This window comes from Lepisosteus oculatus, chromosome 18 (assembly GCF_040954835.1).
Source record: "Lepisosteus oculatus isolate fLepOcu1 chromosome 18, fLepOcu1.hap2, whole genome shotgun sequence".
NCBI lineage: Eukaryota > Metazoa > Chordata > Actinopteri > Semionotiformes > Lepisosteidae > Lepisosteus > Lepisosteus oculatus.
Genome location: NC_090713.1, coordinates 2,068,392 through 2,089,204, shown reverse-complemented (window position 1 = coordinate 2,089,204; position 20,813 = coordinate 2,068,392). Strand labels below are relative to the sequence as shown.

General features: G+C 39.5%; 1 protein-coding gene across 1 annotated transcript; it reads right to left on the bottom strand.

The window, feature by feature from the left end:
- Positions 1-13,692: 13,692 nt before the first annotated feature.
- Positions 13,693-18,804, bottom strand: LOC102698520 (zinc finger and SCAN domain-containing protein 2-like). The gene is made up of 2 exons (XM_006643004.3): positions 18,266-18,804; positions 13,693-15,327 (listed from the first exon to the last, which is right to left on the bottom strand). Exons 1-2 carry the CDS (start codon positions 18,642-18,644, stop codon positions 14,153-14,155), a joined length of 1,554 nt encoding a protein of 517 aa, XP_006643067.2. The 5' UTR covers positions 18,645-18,804; the 3' UTR covers positions 13,693-14,152.
- Between the last annotated feature and the right edge of the window lie 2,009 nt (positions 18,805-20,813).

Below are 20,813 nucleotides of genomic sequence, written 5' to 3'. Positions count from 1 at the left end.
CATCCTCAGATACAGTATGTTACATTACTAAAACAAATATTCTTAAATGTTACAGACAAAATTTCATCTCAAGTTTAATAAGCACAGGTACACTGGTACAGGAGAAGAACAATAGCAATCCACCCCTGACTTCAGTAACAGATCTCTTTATCTTAAATGGTAACATCTTTGACATTACACTTTCAGTTACAATGAAGGATTACTGTACCTTTGAAGGGTCAAAAACTGAAACAACATGTCTGTATTACATTAAACTACACTACAAACAAATAAAATTAAAATTATTAAGGTTATTATTATGTTTTTAATCCGTAAGTGACATGTATTGTTGATTCCTATTTTAAAAACAATTCACACAGCTGTATCAATGCCATTGCTTTAGTTACCTGTTAAACAAGGAGTCAATCACAGAGTACATTATATTGTTCACGTAACAAAGGACTTCAGAAAGATACAGTACCTCAATTATTTAACAATTTTAACATTTTTTAACATTTATAATTAAATGTAGTAGTTTCTCAATTTTAAATGTAAACAGGTCTAAAAATGGTCTTAAAAAATAATTACACACAAAATCTGAGTAAACACAGTAAACAGACTAAAAATCTATATAATTTTATGAAACTAAAAAGTGTAAGACAATTAACTCCTGACCACAATATATTAAGTGATGTATCTGTACTTAGGAAACACACAAATTCCTAAATTAAATTCTTTTAAAATGAATTCCTGAAAGGGACACGTAAGCAATATCTTACTAGAAGAGTGTAACAACCACAAGTAAGTTTTAAATTTATAATGGTAAGTACTCCTAGTGCAGCTCAAATGTGTGATGAAAGTCAAGCATGACATTAGCAGAGCTACAGATGTGTAATTTGATATGTAGGTAACTTGAACATGGTTTTATAAGAATATATTTCCTGTGAATCATCGCACCTTAAGATGACATGTCAAGGTGGAACAATACCATTCATAGTAGCCACTGAACATAAAGGACAGGGCAGAGACTGATACAGTACATATAGTGCCTATAGAAAGTCTGCAGTACACACTTTTTTTTAAAATAACACATTTTGTAGCCACACAGACAGAAATCAAAACATATTAAACCTGTATCTTCACATTTTAACACACAACTTTCATGTGAAAACTGTGCAGGTCCTTGTTTATCTTAATCCTACCCCCACTTCAGCAGGGAGTATGTGCAACATTTGTAAATGCAGAGATCACACTTTGAGATGCAGTGGTTTTGTGCTATGGATGCAGATGATGTAATCCCTTCTACTCACAGTACAGCCTTCGTAAATGATGTTATTGCTCTTTTCAGTACAAACACTAGAATTGTAAGGCATTTTGTATTGACAAACTGATTTTAAAAAGCTGCATTCCTGAATTTTATGTAACTTAATCCATAAACAGCCATAATATGAGGATGTACATGTTGTAATACAAGTAGTGTCATCTATGTCTTTATTGTGTGCGCTTAGTGTAAAGAACAGTGTAAGGAGATGTTATTGGATTATGTTAACAAATATACTAAATAGGACTGTCATTAGCTACTTTAATGACAGATTATTTTTTAAATCCTTAAAGGATTTAGTGAAGTTTGTTTAATTTCCTCAACTTGAATTTAACTTATCAGCCACTGTTAGTTGTCAGTCTCCAAGGTGTGTTCCTTATGGAGTAGAGGTAGGTGACGGGTTGTACAAAGCTACTAATAGTGATGAAGAAGTAGGCAGCAGGTATTACGTAACATTCTAGCACGTGGGCAGGAAGAGAACTTCCCAGCTGCAAAACAACCATTACTGGAGCATAGTTTGCCAACATTATGAAAAGAATGCAAAGAACGGACTTAAAGGCCTTTCTCTTCATGGGGTGGATTGTCTCCCTTGCCGGCCCAGATTGTGCCAGACCCCTCAGGATGGAGAGGTTACAGAATACCATGAGAACAAGCACTGCAGAGTAGCAAATGGTGAGTATTTGGCTGTAGAACATGGCCCTGGTGTAAGATGAGAAGAAGCAGTATGCTGTGGTAGTGGCCCAAATCACACCGCATCCCAGCAGTCTGTACCTGCCATCCTTAAATCCTATATAGGTGATTGGATGGATTACTGCCACATACCGATCCACACAGATGATGGAAAGAAACAGTGGGCCCCCTATCTCATTTAAACCATAGAAAAACAGCGAAACACGGTAAATTATGTCACTTCTTAGACAGTAATAGTTGTAGACGTCAAGGGGAGAGCTTAGGCAATACAAGGTATCCATGACAGCCAGGTTCAGAGTGAAGACAGCAGCAGTGGAAAAATCAGTTTTGTTTCTTAGTAAAACCCACAGGACTAACACATTTGCTGGTAATCCCAAAACAGCAGTTGCAGCCTCCATGGCTCCCCAGAGTATTATCCCTTCAGGGTATTCTCTACACACCTCCTGGCTACTGCTGGAATCGGATGAATTGCTGTACTGGATGCTGGAGTTTGATCTGATGACATCCATCTCCTTTCAAAGAGAATGCAGTGGTAAAAAGTGAAATTTCACCAGGGGAACGTGTGTACTGAGAACAACTATTACCTTTCTATATTATTTCGCTGATGCATTCAAATCCCTGTCACATGTTGCTGATGCTGACTCAATGGAATCGTATAAAGATGTTGCTAGAATCCTTGGATCCTTAACGCTAGGAACCAATCAAGTAAAATAGACAGAATTATTAAAACTACAATCTTATAGTATTGGTAGTTTATTTGGCTGATGCTTTTCTCCAAAGTAAAAGATGTATGTTTGTATTTTACAGAACTGAGATTGTACTGAAGCACTGTTAAAGGGTACAACACCATCTAGTCCTGAACCACTGTTCTACCCTGTTGTTAAACAGCCTTCTCTCATCTCTGTTTTTCCGATGGGCAGTATGGTGGCACAGTGCTTAGCACTGCTGTCTTGCAATTATTGGTTTACTTCTGCACCTGGGTTGCTTGGAGTTTCTCATGTTTTCTCACGTCTGTGTGGATGTTCTCATGTTTTCTTTTCTCCAGGTGCTCCACTTCCCTCCCACAATCCAAAGACATACTAGTACATTCATTGGCTTCTGGGAAAAATTGGCTCTTGGTGTGTGTGTGTGCCCTGCAATGGATTGGAATCCCAACCAGGGTGTATCCTGCCTTGTGCCTGTTGCTTGCTGGGATAGGCTCCAGCTTCCCCGTGACCATGTATTAGATGAAGCTGTTCAAAAATAGATGGATAATGGATGTTTGTCTAACGTGACATGCACAAATAGGGCAGCAGTGTACAGCAGTGGTTTGGATTCTAAACTGGACAGTCATATTTCACTCAATTTTCAGCAAAATACCCATCTGTGTCAATGTTACTGTGAATAAAAGCATCAGCAAAATTAATTAATAAACACCACCTATTTGCAAAAGCAAAATAAATTAGTTAATACATTTACATAACAAAATGAGCCAAATAATGTAATGAAATCATTAAAATACTAGGTTTTTGCATATTACACATACTATTTAAATTCTAAACAGGAGGATAATCTCTAATGTGTTGACAAATGTTTCATTTTGGAGTTTCTTTATTTGTTTATCTGTTTGGGCTTATGTATTTAGTATTGCCTGGCACAGAAATGTGACTCTTGCAGAGAGATGATTCTCAATTGGCCCCACTTTGATGGAAAAGTAACTATCTGAACATACAGTATATGCTTATGAATCTAGAAACAAGTAATCTCAAATATCAGACTATATCTGTTCTAAATCAGTTTCTCAGTTTGTTTTCTAGAGAAGCCCTTTGTCTTCTGATTTTTTTTCCTACTGAAATTCATTATCTTGTTAATAACAGTATTGAATTTTTCTCTGTAAACCTATCAAGCAGATATTATCAGAGTTTTTCAGACACTAATCTCAAAGGTTGTCTATGTTTTGGAATCATTTTCCAGTGCAACTGTGAAGGATTATTTAGTAAGTGACATTTATGTTTTTGGGAAACAAATTACTTACCACTACACTAAGAAGTATCAAAAAGCACTACTATTATGAGTGTGTTAGTGTCAATCTTAATTGAAAAACAATCAGAGTTGTTTACAAAGGTGTAATGGAGCAGCAATTTTAAAGTGTGGTTCAATTAAGAATTCATTATACTCCATTCATTAAGGACTGAACTATAATAAAAGAAAACAGCACAGGATTACAGGAGGATCAAAATGAGAAACTCGGTTCTTAATCCAAATTCAAATATATGGAAACAATAAATGCCAATACGATGTAATCTCGACTGAAGCAGGTATTTATCCATTACTAAGGAAATTAAAGCAACATGTATAGTATTTAACTCTTCAATTGGTAATATTAATTTAAAATTTAATACTATCAATGATAATATTATAGTATCAATGACTAATGATCAATCAATGATATAGTGTCAATGATGTTTGAAACTCAAAGTACAAAGACCAAATTCTCTCTTACCATTTTGAAAATATATCTCAACAGGTAAACCAGGACTTCAGCCAAATGGAATCAGCCTTTTCAGTCCTTTTACTTCTGTTGATTCAGTAAAGAAAACACCTGACAAAGGTGACTTAAAGCAACTGGCAAAAGCAAAACCTACACAGGCTGATTTACATGGTGGATTTTAATAAGAGTAGATCTAGACTCACCACAGATCTCACCACAGAGCTGTAGATGCTTTTACAGACTGCAAAAGGTGCATTGCACATTGGACCAGGTTAATAAAGGAGTGTCTATCTTCTGATGCTCTGAACATCTAAACTCATTCTGGCATTATACTGAATTTGTTATCACATTTATAAAATTCAGCTAAAGAGCCGAAGCCATTTCATCAGAGAGCTGTGATGGAGGATAGTTATAAACAGTTATAATTTCCTTTAGCCCCTATATCTTAAACACAGTCACAACCACAGTACACAACCCACACAGGAAGATGGCTGAAACTGTATTTATAGACTCCTAGAAAAGAATATTTCAACTCTCATTTAGAAAGGGAGCAGTAACCAAAGACTTTGAAATTGCGGCTGTAACACACTTTTATAAAAAAGGGGATATAAATTAGCTGGGAAACTATAGACAAATCAGATTTACTTCTGTCACATGTAAAGTTTTGGAATTAAGTAAATTGAAGAACAGACAGTGGCACAGTGGCACAGTGTTTAGCATTGCTGCCTTAGAGCTCTGGTTCATTTCCTGGGGTGCTGTCTGCGTGGAGTTATATTCACTCTGTATTAACATGGGTTTGCTACAGGAGCACAAATTTCCTCCCACAGTACAAAACACATACTGGTAGGTTACTGGGAAAACTGGCCCTGGTGTGAGTGTGTGTCTGCAGTAGACTAGTATCCTAGCTAGGGAGTATATCTTACACCCTTTGCTGGCCAGGTTAGTCACCTGCTTCCCTGTGAACCTGTACTGGGTAAAGTGGTTCAGAAATCACACAAATTATCACTCTCTCTCTTTCCTAGCGTTAATCCCACCTCAGCAGGGTCCACTTGTCACACACCAGTCTCCATTTGGTGGTTTGAACCAAATCTTTGAGCTGACGTTGCCATTAACTGCGACCGAGAAATACTCCAACCGGTGCGTCGCTCTGCCTGCCGTCAGAGTGGGAGGTGGGGGGAGGAGAACAAAGTAATATAGCCAATTCATAGAGGGGGATTATTAGGAGGCATGGGAAATTTGGCCAGGATGCCAGGGTTACACCCCTACTCTTTTCGAGAAACACCCTGTGATTTATAATGACCACAGAGTCAGGACCTCGGTTTTACGTCTCATCCGAAGGACGGCACTTATTTACAGTATAGTGTCCCCGTCACTATACTGGGGCATTAGGACCCACCTGGACCGCAAGGTGAGCACCCCCTCCTGGCCTCACTAAGACCTCTTGCAGCAGCAACCTTAGTTTTTCCCAGGAGGTCTCCCATCCAGGTACTGACCTCACACCTGTTTATCACTAATTTGAGGTAAATGAATGTTCAAATGTTCAAATCTCTCTGAGCCTTTACCAAGATGACCTTGATTTGGGACACATCACTCCATTTATGGCCATATGCCAGATGTTAGAGCCCACATCGACTGGCTGGGCTGTAGACAGGCTCTGTCATCTTTTTCTGAAGATGGCGTCGTTCTTGATCCAAGCAGCCTTGAACTTTGGCGGAAAGATGGCAGCTGAGATCAACTCCCGTTCCTCCAGTATTTTGCCAAAACACATTTTAATACCCCTATGAAGGCTATCTTCCAGTAGGCTACAGAGTTAAGAAGAAAGTTTGGAGTCCTGCTGGTACAGCCATGAGTGTGCTGGTCTCATCTTGAAGAATATTCAGTGCATTTGAGACCTGGTCCATGACAGTAGCATACTGCGCAGAGAAGACCATCTTTGCTGAATGAGCCTGTCAAAAAAAAAAGATAAAGATAAAGATATGCAAGATAAATGTATACATCAAAGCAATGTTTTTTTGGGTAACTGCTACTCAAGACCATAATTCATGTCCAGTTCCAGTTCTTTTGAGTAAGAATTCTAGCTTACTTTCCTCAACAACTTTTTTCTCTAGATTCTGTTTTTTTGTCTCTAAATATTGTACATTGTAAGGAAATTTTAGCAATTGTCTGTGGTGGTTCTAATGAATTTCTCTCAGATATGATACTCTGAATGGATGTCATTTAAGGCACTGGCCAAAACACCAAACGTGATTGAGCCTACATGCTAGTATAACAGAACATCTCTCTAGACTCAATCCAGTGAGATTATCAATACATTGTAGCAATGCCACATTCCACTTACAGCATGAGTGAAATTAGTTTTTATGCTTTTAACAGCCTTACAGATCTCGGTACAAACACAGGTTTTAATATGAAGGTAGAAATGCCCTGTACATCATGTATAACATCCTTAAATGCAGTTGTTAAAAACCTGTGTTTTTAATACATTTGTGCTGGATACTAAAGAGTGTCTATATTTTGGAATAAGTTTCAAAAACAGGGTCACCTGCGAAGGATTATTCAGTTAGTGACATTTATGTTTAGGAAAACCGATTTATTTACCATTATTATGATTTATGTCTAATTCCAAGTATATTAGGGTGGTCAGTATTAGGGCTCTATGGATATAAAGCAATTAAGGATCTAAGATGTTTCAACACTGATAAAATCAGACCCCTATTCCTGTAAATATTATAATGTAATTAATAGAATTCTCTGTATGTTATTGAATGAATCTTTCTCTTCTAAGATATTGTTTTGACCAATTAAATATTCACAGAAAATACAAAAATCCTCTTTAGGTTTTTTAACTCAGTTTTTTACCTTCACCAGACAGGTAACCATTAATGGCTAAGACATTTTTAGATTATACAATATGGTTATGTATTCTATAAAGTCCTGAGGTGCAAAGGCCATACATTTTGAAATATGCAAAGTTACTAGATACCACAACATGAATGCAGGTGTCCAGTGGCAGTCATTTTTCATTGTGCATTTGAAAACCTTTTTAGGCTGGCAGCAAAATAAAGTTTGCAGGAAATTAAAATGTTGTTTTAATTGTAGACAGCCTAAATAAAAATTCTAAAATAAAAACTGAAATCTGTTATTAATTTTCCTCAAAAATACAAACGTCACAAAGTCTTTTAGGAACGTTATAAAGCACCAAGAAGGAGTTTGATTAAGTACACTATTTAAATATTTTTTAAGGCATAGCAATACATTTTACTAAAGATTAAAAATTATCTTTAGGAAAAATGGCTTTAAACAATATTCTTCTGTTCTTCACAACAGAAAACTTATTTGTGGGGAAAAAGAAAACAATTTAAAATGGAACTTATATCCTTTGAAGAAGAACTTGATATCATGTAAAAAAAGTGATTTTATATATATATCAAATTTCAGGTTTTTCTGTACAGTTGATAAAAATTGTAACAAAAACATTATGATAACCTGAGGGTTGAGCATCTTGGTGATTTTTTATAGGTGGATCCTTGGGAAAACTGGCACAACGCTCTAATAAAAGACAAAGGTGCTCCTTAATTTAGTGCTATAATATAAAACTAAAGCCTAAACTTCTTTGATGTCCTGTCTAAACTCACTTTAGTTCCCTCAATCTATAATAATAATAATAATAATAATAATAATAATAATAATAATAATAACTGGGGAACTAACTGACTTGACAAACCAGATTCTTAACTTTGGAACTTACAGTCCCATGCAGACCTTCCAGCAGCTCCACACAAGATACTTTGTTCCATCCTCTTCCTTTGTCTTCCCCTCCATGTGTCACCACCTGAGTTACACAGAATTCTGAGGCCCTTATAGCAGTTTGAGTGATGTGGGTATTCGCAGGGCTGTTGTCACAGTGATGTGTTGCTCCTTGGACGGAGGCTGTGAGCAGTTGTGTTGTTACCAATCCAGTGGCATTGCATGGTGGATGCGATGAGGGCAGTGTAGTCTTCCAGGTGTTGGTCTCTTTCCTTCCTGGTTCATGGAAAGGGGAGAATAACTAGGTGGTGTTCCCCTCCTCCTCTGGAGGATTAATGGTGACATCAGTGGTCTTTCTTTCTACTCCAGAGTCTATAAGACAGACCAATACCCTTTCTCTGTTCTTTTCCAGGAAATACAAGATACCCATCAAACATCAAATACAATACCCATATTCCTTCACCTTCACTTTTTTTGGTGTGTTTGCTGTTGAAAACAGATACCTTTTGATAGCCTCCTTTTCTTCTTTTGGTTGTGTACAGTAGGCACATCTTCCTTTGTGTGATAACAACACCATCACCCTCTTGTCACAGTCACCACACCTTCCTCACCACCAAAGGTAAAAGCACTTTCTCCTAATGTCTTTTGGGATGCAAGCAGCTGTTTCTTCCTCAGATGCTGCCTGACCAAAGTAAGCTACCTGCTCAGTGTTTGTTTCTATCTGGTCCATTTTCAGCTAGTTGTGGGAATTGGCCATCTTGGTTCTTCAGACCATCTCCCCCTTCTGCACTGCTCTGAAGGTCTTCATGCACACAGTCCATGGTAGCAAGTACTCTTCTTTGCTGCCCATACTCTGCCTCTTGAATAAGACTAACAAGTGCAGTGTTTCTCTAGAAGATTGGCTGAGATAATTCTGTGCTTTCTGCTTGAATTTTTTTAAACCACTTATTCTGCTCTGTGCCAATGAGAATTTGAGGGAAAGGCACTTAAAGATCCTCCTTTTTCTCCCCCAACCACGGCCTCAGCTGCTGTTTCACAATACTGTTTGCAGTCTGAAAAAAAATTAACTTCTCTTGACACTTCTTTTCAGCAGGTGCCAGTGCTGCTATGGTTTCTGAGTGCTCCAACAACAAATCATTAATCTGCATCTTTGTGGCTTGTAGTTTCTTCTTAGTGATTCTCCCTCCATTTTTTGCTCTCTGGCTAATCTTCTCTTCTAACTGTCCCTTCTCAGGTTGCTTGGGTGAGCTGGAATTGCAAAAACATCACTCCTCCCTCTGCATTGGACAATCTAGACTAGACCTTAGGGAAGACAGCCATCAGCTGCTTAGCGTTTCCCACCTCTGGGATGCTATGGCCTCTCTCATTTGCTTGTGATGTAAGTACTTGCTCTCACCATGACTGAACTGCAGCTGATTGATCTGTATCGCACAAGTGGCCACATTGGACTCCAGGCTTTTTCTCTGCTCTTCTTTAGCCTACAGGGCTTCACTCTTCTCTCAGGTGAATTTGGTGCACTCTTGGCAGAGTATTCCCTACCCTGTACCTTGCTGGTTCTTCACTGATTGCAGACCTGAAAGAAGAGTCTGTAAGAGAAGGTAAGTCCTGCAGAGCACTGTGCTGGTATTCCAGCTGCTTATGCAAGCACCTAACCATGGCAAACAGCTACTGAATTCTGGTTAATCGGTTCCAGCAGCTTGACCACATGTGGGACTCTGGAGCTGTGCATCCCTGGTCAGCTCCACTTTTTGGAAATTATTTTAGCTCTGGTAGTTTCTGATTGGTTCTCTTCCCTATTTCCTTTCTAGAAACTTTCTCTCTAGTCAAGCCTGTTTCACTGAGCTCAAGGCACACTGCTGCATGAGCAATTGGCCCCTAGTCTTAGACTTCCACTGCTTCTTCTACTTCTTTGTCTTGCCTGGGCTGAAGATATCTGACATCACCTCAAACACTCCTGAAAAGGATGCACTGCACTCCTGTCATGCTTTAGGTACATCCCAGAGCAGGAAGGTATTATGTTGGGGTCCATAGATTTGGGGCAGTAGACCCAGTCATGTCCATACTCATTACAGTTGTCACACCAATTAAAGTGTCTCTTGGTGCTCTCCACTGAGTGTGAACAGCCCTATTCAGAAGACTGGACAGGTCCAATCGATAATGCAACTTCCTACCATGCTACTTGAGCCAGCAAGTTATGCATCATCAGTTTATTGATACTCCTGTCTTCCCCAAAACTTCCCTAGGTTTTGGTGTGCATTCAGGTCTCCAAAGCACCTGCTACTAAAATTAATCCGCTGTTAGCACTTTGCATGCCCTTTATACGGCAAAATGTTCCAGGTACATCATACAAGATCACACGTTGAAAAAATGAAACAGATGAAGTCCCTGAAAGTGAGATGATGAAAGATTGCTTTTTCATAGCCTGCCCAACACTGTTAAATGACAAAAGGAGCTTGAGAAAGAAGTGGGAAAAAAAAAGCGGCCTGATGGTACTGTGGCAAGACTGGACTCAGACACAAACTAGGAGACTCTGAGAGTACAAATGTCCTAAAGGATGTTATGGATGAAAGCACCAATATCCAACATATCTCATCAGAGTTACAACTGCTAATTTGATGTGAAGAAAACAGAATGCAGTGTAAAATGGAAATGGGAGAGTATCTCAAAATTCAGCATTGGGTAAGATTTTGTTACTTTTTTAACAAGTAGGGGAGAGGTAGTACTAAAGTTAGAATTCTGCTTAACCCTTCTTCTAGAGACCCATGCCTTTGACGCAGTCCTTGGGGCAGTTAGCCCAAGGGGTGGAAGGACCTCAAGAGCCAGTTGTTTTTAGTTATTTTAGCCAAAAACTGTAATTCCAAAAGACTCAGTAATAGAGAGTAACGGAATATCTAATCGAGAAATAGGTTGTTGCCAGTTTAAATTATTGCCAATGGAACTATCCATTTGTGATGAAACTTGACCACAGGGCTTTAATGCACGTAAATCAGATATGGGATGTCAACTATCATATTCTGAGGTGTGTTTATCACCGCAGTGCTTTTAAATTTAAATTTAACTTGCTATCATTTCAAAGGGCTCATACTGTATTTGTGTGATGGGAATTTAGTACCATCTGGTGGACATGACAGGGGTAGGATTACTGTTACATGAAGGTTTTGCAAACGTTCACTGTATCCATTTACCTGTGACTTGATAGTGAAACGGAACTGGATTTTGTGAACACGTACAGTATATGTGGCTATAATTGTGATTGCTTTCACATTAACCTTCAGGTGTACTCCCATTGAAAAAAAAATCTTATCTGCAAATATTTCTAGTCACAAAATTCTAAAATGTTATACACTAATCTTAACACTTCAATGAGAAAAGCAGCATTTGTCCTAAATTTAAAAAACTCAAGGGTAACATTTGTTCAATCACCTTTTGCTGGTATTTTGTAGATCCTTCTCCATCATTTGAGTACCTACAAGATGCTGAGATTCTGGCACATCTGGGGTTTGGGGAGTTTTGACAATTCCTCCTTGCAGAACTGCTCTAGGTCTTTCAAACCCTTTAGTTTCTATTTATGAACTGTCATAACCACAGGTCTTTGGTTGGATTGAAGATAGGAGAGTGACATTTAAAGTAATAGTAACTTTAGTGTAATATTTTTTACAGCTATGTACAGTTAACCATCTTTTTGTGGTTCTGAATGTATGCTCTTGATGACCACAATGGTAGACATGGCCAAATGGCATTTTTGGTCAAACTTGCAGATATGTGCAGAGAAAATAAGTGTTGAGCCAAAATATAAAGGGACCAGTTAGAGCGTCCATTCTCCCTATCTTAACAAGTTCAACAGGTCAGAAGATATTATATACCCTGTGCCTGTTGTTAGAGTGGGTATGTTTTTACACATTTCACAACAAATGATCATATCCAAAAATACAAGTTTTCATTTAATTGGCCACAAAGATATCCTTCCATCCGCCGTTCACATGTAATTCAGCAAATTCAAGTCGCCCCTTTCTGTTGTTGCTCATAGAAGAGGCTTCTTCCTTACAACTGAAGTAAGACACAAGATGTAAAAAGGGTTAACTTAAGTCAGTCCTGCCTGAAAATTAGACTTCTAAGCAACAGGGATTTATGGCAGGAAAGGGGGTTAACTGATAAAGATTCCAGATGCTAGCTAGGAACTCCCTGGGGGCATAATCTTAAACTGACCATTTGACCAGTGTCTCTTAACTGCCCAAATACCATGACCCCCCCCTTACCATAACACCGAATGACGTCCGAAGCAGCAAGGAAGGACTACAGAAACTACAAGTTTGTACCGGCACATCGAACAATACTTCGGTTTTGTTGTTTCTTGCGGGAAACAAGACTTCGGCTTTATTATTCCTTGCATGCAATAAACTCATCTGTTTTACTTCATCTCGGGATCCAGAACCTTATTCTTTCTGTTACAACACAACCCAGCTGTGAAATGGTGAAATGTGAAATGGTGAAACCATTTCTAACTAACTAGTAGTGGATATTACAGTGGAAATTGGTAGATTCAGTTTTTTGTAATTCTTTTATAACTAATAATAATTCCTTATACTTACATAGTGCTTTTCTGGACGCTCCACTCAAAGCGCTTTACAGGTAATGGGGACTCCCCTTCACCACCACCAATGTGCAGCCCCACCTGGATGATGTGACAGCAGCCATAGTGCACCAGAACGCTCACCACACATCAGCTATCAGTAGAGAGGAGAACAGAGTGATGAAGATTATTGATGATTATTGGTGATGGGGACCATTAGGAGGCCATGATTGGTAAAGGCCAATGTGAAATTTGGCCAGGATGCCAGGGTAACACCCCTACTCTTGTCAAGCACAGAGAGTCAGATACTCGGTTTTACGTCTCATCCGAAGGACGGCGCCTGTTTACAGTATAGTGTCCCTTTCACTATACTGGGGCATTAGGACCCGCACAGACAGCAGGGTGAGGGCCCCATGCTGGCCCCACTAACACCTCTTGAACAGCAACCTCAGTTTTTCCCAGATCTCCCATCCAGGTACTGATCAGGCTCACACCTTAGCTTCAGTGGGCTGCCAGTTGTGAGTTGCAGGGTGACATGGCTGCTGGCAACTACCACTCACCTTGTAGCGGTCAATGAACATTTGCCTGCAGTACATGGTGATGCATTGTGCTATTGTCTTCCATGTGTTACCCCTTTTTATACCTTCAGAGGCATCTATGTAAGTCTGGAGGCTTTGAGTGCACTTCCAAAACAACTGTTTTTAGCAATAACACTGCATATGTATATGAGAATTTTGTTCCTATTAGGGGAATTAATAAACCTGTAGAGCACTGCATATTTGCATTTCTAAAATTCAACTGCTCTGGAACACAGTAACCTGGAAACATAAAGAAGGTGAGACTACACCCAATCCAAGACACCACAGGTCTGTTTCTGTGTCAACACCAAAGAACATCTGGGAACACACTTAAATGTCTTGTTTTTAAAAGATGTTTATTTATTCAAAGGCATAGATTAACACTTAAATCAGAGTGTATCGAAAATTGTCAGTACCGTTGCTCTACTGCAGACATCTCCAAACCTGGTCCTAGAGAGCCCCAATTCAGCAGGTCATTATTGAATCACCATTTTCTAACAATTTTCGTGTGTTAATGTTTTGAATTAGAGATTGGTGCTTAAGATCTAGGGACCACAGTTCACTGCAATAACTTAAAGATGTGCAAGACACAAGCTTCCTGTAAGAAGAACTGGATATGGTCTCTCTTGGACCAAGGCTGGTGATCTCTACTGTCTCGTCAAGCAGATGTGTTTTGTATTGAGTGCATGGACCCTGTTGCCACACTAACTGCAGCAATAAGGCAGGTCTCCATAATGAATCTGCAGATGTGTATTAAAATCTCTCACACAATTAAAAGTATTCAAGTATTGACTGTATCAATATGGTCTCTCTCCTTTGTGAATCAGCTGATGCTTTTTAAAATCATATGAATACTGAAACCTCTCCCCACAGTGACTGCAGAGAAAAGGTCTTTTCCCTTTGTGAATCTGCTGATGCTTGTTAAAGTCATCTAAATGGTTAAAACTCTCCCCACAATGACTGCAGGGAAAAGGTCTCTTCCCTTTGTGAATCTGCTGATGCTTGTTAAAGTCATCTAAATGGTTAAAACACTTCCCACAGTGTCTGCAGCGATATGGTCTCTCACCAATGTGTATGTGTTGGTGTTTCTTAAAGTCATGGGAATGACTAAAAGTCTTTCCACAGAGGGTGCAGCGGTATGGTCTCTCTCCAGTATGAGCTCGTGAATGATGTTTCACGTAACTTGACTCGCTGTGCCGCTTGCTACTTTGTCTCTCTCCAATGTTGCTGACCCTTGATGTGGTCCCCTGTGTACAAAGACTCGCGGTCCCAGAACTTCCACTTGGCTCTTTCGTGTCCCCCGACAGCGAGGTCAGCGTGCTGGAGGATCCGTGCTGCTTCTGCTGCTTGTATTGTAATGGCAGTGCTTCTGCTTTAGCTGAGGAAGACTGCATATTTATAGATGCTTGTGGTGTAGTCTTCCTAATTCCTGGGCCTCTCTGCTGCTCTCCCCTTTCAAAATCTTCCTTACATTGTCTCTGATCTGCCCTCTTCACTGTGGACCCTTGTACATTATTACCTGTATCCCCCTTTTCAGAGTGAAGAGGGTGTAGTGTCATAGTGTGTTGCTCTGCAGAGGGACTTGACTGGAACTCAATACCTTGCGTTCCAGGTTTAACCTCATTCTGTCCTTTCAGCACTTCCTTGTCTGCTTCTGTAGCAATAGTCCCCCGTTTCCTGAAACTTTCTCTAATTTTCTTTTTGTTCAGAGTCCTGAGAGCTTCTCTATGGGGGTGAGATCCTAAAGAAACCAGATTTTGTTCTCTAGGCACTGGTGCTGTCATGTTGACAGACTCAAGTTCACCAGGATCCTCTATACTCTTTCCAATCCTGTGCTGCACAGCGACATTTCCATTGTCTTCTGTAGGAATGAGTTCCATGTTTTGCATCAGACCTGAGCCCCACACCTCGCTATTGTGTTTAATGGGAGACTCCTTTTTTATGGCAAGGGGGGCACTGGCTCCTGCAGCTCCTGGGAAGAAAAAAAAAAGGTAGGATTAGACAATCTTAGTTACTACAGTGAGGAACAAAACAAAAATCACCCACCTAGAATGTGCAAAAAGTAATGGCAAAGTAATTTGAAAGACTGGCCCTTGAAAAACAAGCCTGAATGAGAAACATAATGTACATCCACTGCAGAACTGAATACAATAACCTTTAAGTCAGGTACTGTACAAAAAAGAGCTGATTGCATCACTGATGCAACCAACTCCAGTCAGATAACTTAACAAACCAATCAACGACAGCACACCCAGCAACATGCACCAAGCTTTGCCACATCAGCATCATTCACTTCTCATCCTCGTCATTTACGAATTAGCCGTGCAATCGAGTAAACCTGACCAGGCCTTCAGGCACTACTGTTTTGGAGTACTCCAGGAGAATTAGAAAAGCACCAAGAAACTTTTTTTCACTGCTTTGACTGATAAAAACGTACTTTCTCTACAGTTCTAATAATACTACAAAGTGTACCGTTTAATGATCACAATTATTTTAAGATTCCCTTACCACTGTCTTCACTGGGCTAGATTAATAAAGACACATTTTGGAACACTGGCAATCTTGTGAGCACAGGAAAATGTGATAGATAACAGAAAAATATTTAAGGACTGTTCTAGGTTAATTTGAAAAAAATACACAGAGCGTCTCTGTGTTTCACTCCCATGAGCATGAAATAAAAATGTCTTTTAACTTCTGAGACGGACTTCTGAAATGGAAACGGGGAAAAACACAAGCTTGCGGATTGCTAAAGCAGGTAAGCCCCACACTACTTGTGAAGAACTTTGTTTACCATTGGCAAAAGACCTGACATGTATTATGTGTGGAGAAAAAGCTGCTAAACAGCTCGACCTGCTGCCGCCTTCAAAAAACAGTCACTCATAGAATTATTGATATGGAGGATGATGTCAAAAGTACGCTGATAGAGCGCGGCAAGATGAGCAGATGCTTTTCACTGCAATAAGATGAGTCTGTAAATGTTGTTGATTTGGCCAATTTGCTCGTTTACGTTAGATACAAGTTTGAGGGTATGTCCCATGAGGACTTTCTGTTCTGTAAGCCGCTACCAACAGGAACTACAGGATAACACATATTTCAGCTTCTGAACGAATGTATCGAAGACAATGGCATCGTCTGGATAAAGTGCGTCGGAGTTTGTACAGACGGTGCTAGAGGGATGACAAGCCGACACAGTGGTTTAGTTACACGAATTAGAGAGGTTGCCCAGATATGAACTGCAGCATGCACCGCGAGGCCTTGGCAGTCAAGAAAATGCCTGACAATTTAAAATCTGTTAGACTCTGTTGTGAATTGTATCAAGGCTCGACCAATGAATTCACATCTGTTTTGCTCGACTAAACAGGCTCACCTCTCTCACTGAAATGGTGCTTTTTATTGTTTATTTTTAATTGTTGTTTCTGTTGTCATTCTGTAAAGCACTTTGAGAAGCCACCTTTAAAGGTGCTATATCAAATAAAGTGTATTATAATATTTATTATATGTGTATGTGAGTGTGTGCGCGCATGCGTGCTCATGTTGATCTTTGAGATTTTCTAGGGTTCCTATAAGAAGATGACCTGTAGGTGGTACTTGGATGCTTTGGTTTGATCAGGGCTGAAACTTGGTCCAAAAAGTTTGAGAACCACTGCTGTAGACATCCTCAGCGAAAGGGAATATCCAAATAAATAGTGACTGTCCAAGTTATATTTTTGTATGGAATACACTTAAGAAAATCACAAACCGATTTTAAAAACTCACAATTACATGAACTTACACTGGGAAAAGATGACTCCACTTTCTGCTGTATTGCCATGGCCATCCCTCCTGATTATAAAATTGTCTCACAATTCTGACAAGAAAGATAGGGCAGTCAGCAAAAATAATTATCTTTTTATCTTTGCTAACTGCAGTTTATCTAGGATGACAACATCAAAAAAATTAAGGGATGTTTTGGTAACAGCTCCACATCATATTCCTTTTATAACTAACCTCATTCCTCAACTCCCAACTCTACCAGTTTCTCACTTCAGAGAAGGATAAAAAACTCAAAAATCTTCTACAGTGAAAAGCCATTAACACCCCTCCCACCTCCACCAATCCTAACATTGTTGTTACTATACCCCTGACCTTATAATCAGGAGGGAGGGCCATAGCAATGAAGCAGAAAGTGCAATCACTGTTTGCCAATGTCTTCTCACATACCTTGTTCAGAGGGTCATATTTAAAAAATGGAACAGTCAATTTTTCTGTTCAGGATTTTGATATTTTGCTATATTGTCTCTCATACCTTGGTGCCAATTGTGAGACGATTTTGTAATCACCCTTTGCTCATCTTCGGTTAACCACATATTCTCATATTCTCTAAATGTCCCATTTAATACTGCTATATTAAAATGTCTTGTAAAACGCAATAATTTGAGACTTTTAATGATCAGAAGGCAAGGTTGTAGTAAATATGCAGAAAGTGCCAGTGAATTCACGTTTTGCCTTTGTCTTATTTACTCATTGTCTAACATGCCAGTTTGTGTTATTGTGAGTTTTGAAAATTGTTTTTTGGATTTTCTGAAATGTGTTTCATATAAAATTCAATTTGGACAGTCCCTTTTTACATACACATTTCCCTTTCCTGAGGATATGTACAGTAATCTAGCCTCGTCGAACTCCAGCACGTCTCACACACATATCTGCAACTTTTCACTGTTTCACTTTCTTGCATTTTAGTACCGTAAAGGTTCTCCTAAACTGTTAAAACAATTATATAATTTAACTCAAGTAGGGATAAACAGAACCGAAATAGTGGAAATGTAACTGACCAATCAGTTCAAAGAAAACTGACTGTTTTACTACGACTCCTACATCGTGCGGTACAAGACGTGACAGTTTAGGCTCGGAAATATGTTTATTGATCTCACCAGTCAGTGTTTGTCCGCGATGTCCGGTGCTGCTCTCAGTACAGTCCTGATCCCCACCGGCGCTGCCGCTCTTCCCGGTATCGCTCAGCCCGGCTCCGGCTCCGAGTCCGGGTCCCGGCTCCCTCCCCGCCGGCCCCAGCCTTTCCTTGGCGATTTCCAGTCGGAAATCGTTCAGACTGGCCTCGAAGACCTTGGTGATCTCTCGCACTGCCAGCTTCAGCAGGGTGTCCGAGAGAGAGGCGAGCCGAGCCTGGAAGACGAACACGGACTGCGACACCCCGCTCTCCACCAGGTCTGCGATCTCCCGCACCGCGACTCGCAGCAGGATCTCCATGACAGAGCAGAGCCGGCTCTGGAAGGCCACCACCGACTCTGCCATCCCGACTTACTGGTCTACAGTTTTAGGTTTGAAAGCTCGGTTAGGGTCCATTCCACTGAAACAATCCAGCGGCACTCTGTGCCTTGCTTGCAACGGGGAAAGCTGTTTGAATGGGTCCCACAGGCTGCCTTTTCATTGGCCCGCTCCACACCCCCCTCCACCCTGGCGCACATTGATGATGTGTGACTGTCACGTGACAGTGGACCGCACTAGCCATATAGAGGGGCCGCAGTACAATGATTTTCATTTTTTGTTAGTCTTTTCTTTACCTTGTTATTTTTCAGGTTTTTGATGGAGTATAATATCGTATTTCCACCATATAAGCATTAAAGGAGGGAGTAGCATTAGACCATTTTGTTTTGTGAATGTGGTATCAACCCAGTATTATTATTTTTTTAATTTATAATTTAAATCTATATTATGAACTCCTTAAATCTAACATTCACATTTAAATGTTTAAAGATAATGTTCTGCAAGTCCAGGACAACCATATATATATACAGGTAACAAACAAATATCTCAGTTTATTTTCCTAGCTCACAGAACACACATACTGTAAATCTTGTTCTTGTTCTTGTCTGAATCTCGAAAGTGTTAAACAGAATTAAAGCTCCAGTATGAACAATTGCAAATGTGATTTAACCTTGTTTGCAAGGCAGTATCTGTTGGGTTGTCCAAACTAATTTCCAATGACTGATTTCAAACGTTGCATTCCAGAAGGACAGCATAATGGAATCATCCCTTTTATTTATTATTATACCAAATCGTATTATTATACAAAGTCTGCAAAAATATACTGTACATTGCCCCCATCTTATAATGAAACAGCTGCTGTTCCAGATGTAGGAATATCCACAGCTATAAAATGACTTTGTGCAATTCCCACCTAGTCAAGATAAGATAGATAATTCAATTCAATTCAATTCAATTTATTTTAATATAGCACCTTTCACAACAAGGTTCCCTCAAGGTAAGAAGATCTTTATTGGCCATATACAATTTCTTTCATTAGGAGTTAGTCTTTTTCACATACCTCTTTCCTTGAGACACACAGACACAGATAGGGAGAAAAGCTTGGGGTCAGAGCACCATTTATATGGTGCCCCTGGAACAGTTGGGGTGGTGGAAGGGTGTCCCCATTACCTGTAAAGCGCTTTGAATGGAGTGTCCAGAAAACCGCTATATGAGTGTAAGGGTTAGGGTTAGAGTTAGGGTTATCTTATTTGAGAGGATAGGCTCCGGCTCCCCTAATATCAATATCGAAGCGCTTAGAAAATGAATGAATGTGTATCAGAATTACATTATGTTCTTATTACCAGAATTGTTTGTTGGCTACTATTTTACAGTGAAAAATTACATTTTCTGTTAATTTTACTGCATTCATAATCTATTAGTTTTATTATCTGTTATAAGCCTTTGTTTTAGAAAGTGTTGCAACAAAGGATATCAAAGTACAACAAAGGTTGCAAAGGATCCAACTTCAGGCCTCACAGGCCTCCAACACAATGGTTGGAGTTCATATGCACTTACTCTATGAATGTTACAGTATGTAGAGTAGTTTACTTACTGTATGTTGAAGAAATTAATTGAACCTAAGGCACTTAAGAAACATCAGAATGACACAACCATATAAGATGAAAGTGAAAGTCATTGTATAAATTCTGCAGGCCAGTATGCAAAAATAATCAATGCAGATTTTCTAGGAAGCTACACTGGTCGATTATAGTGAAGAATTAAAATTCAGCACCCAGAAAACAGCTTAAGACTATGAGAGAGAGTCTCAGAGAGGACAAGCTGTGCTCCCAGTGCCAGTAGAGACAGAGATGCACTGTAGGATGTACTCTGGGTTTAGAGAAACAATTATCCCTAAAATTGCAAATCTGAGAATTCTAGCACCTGTCAGAATCAGAACAGCTTCCGATCCTACTGGTATAGGTAGGATGAAACTCAAAGCTTCAGCCCAATATGTGAACAGACAGTGAGCTTATTTTCTGTTTTTTTGTATGTCGTGGGGACCAGATCCTAGCCAAGGAACATGAATCTTGTTTAAGAGAGCTTGCCATACTGTATATTAGGAAACGTATTGCTTTATTTTGGAAATCTCAAGCTAAAAACTCTCACTAAAAAGACAGATTCTCTCCTAATTTGGTTAGGAACCCTTAGAATAGG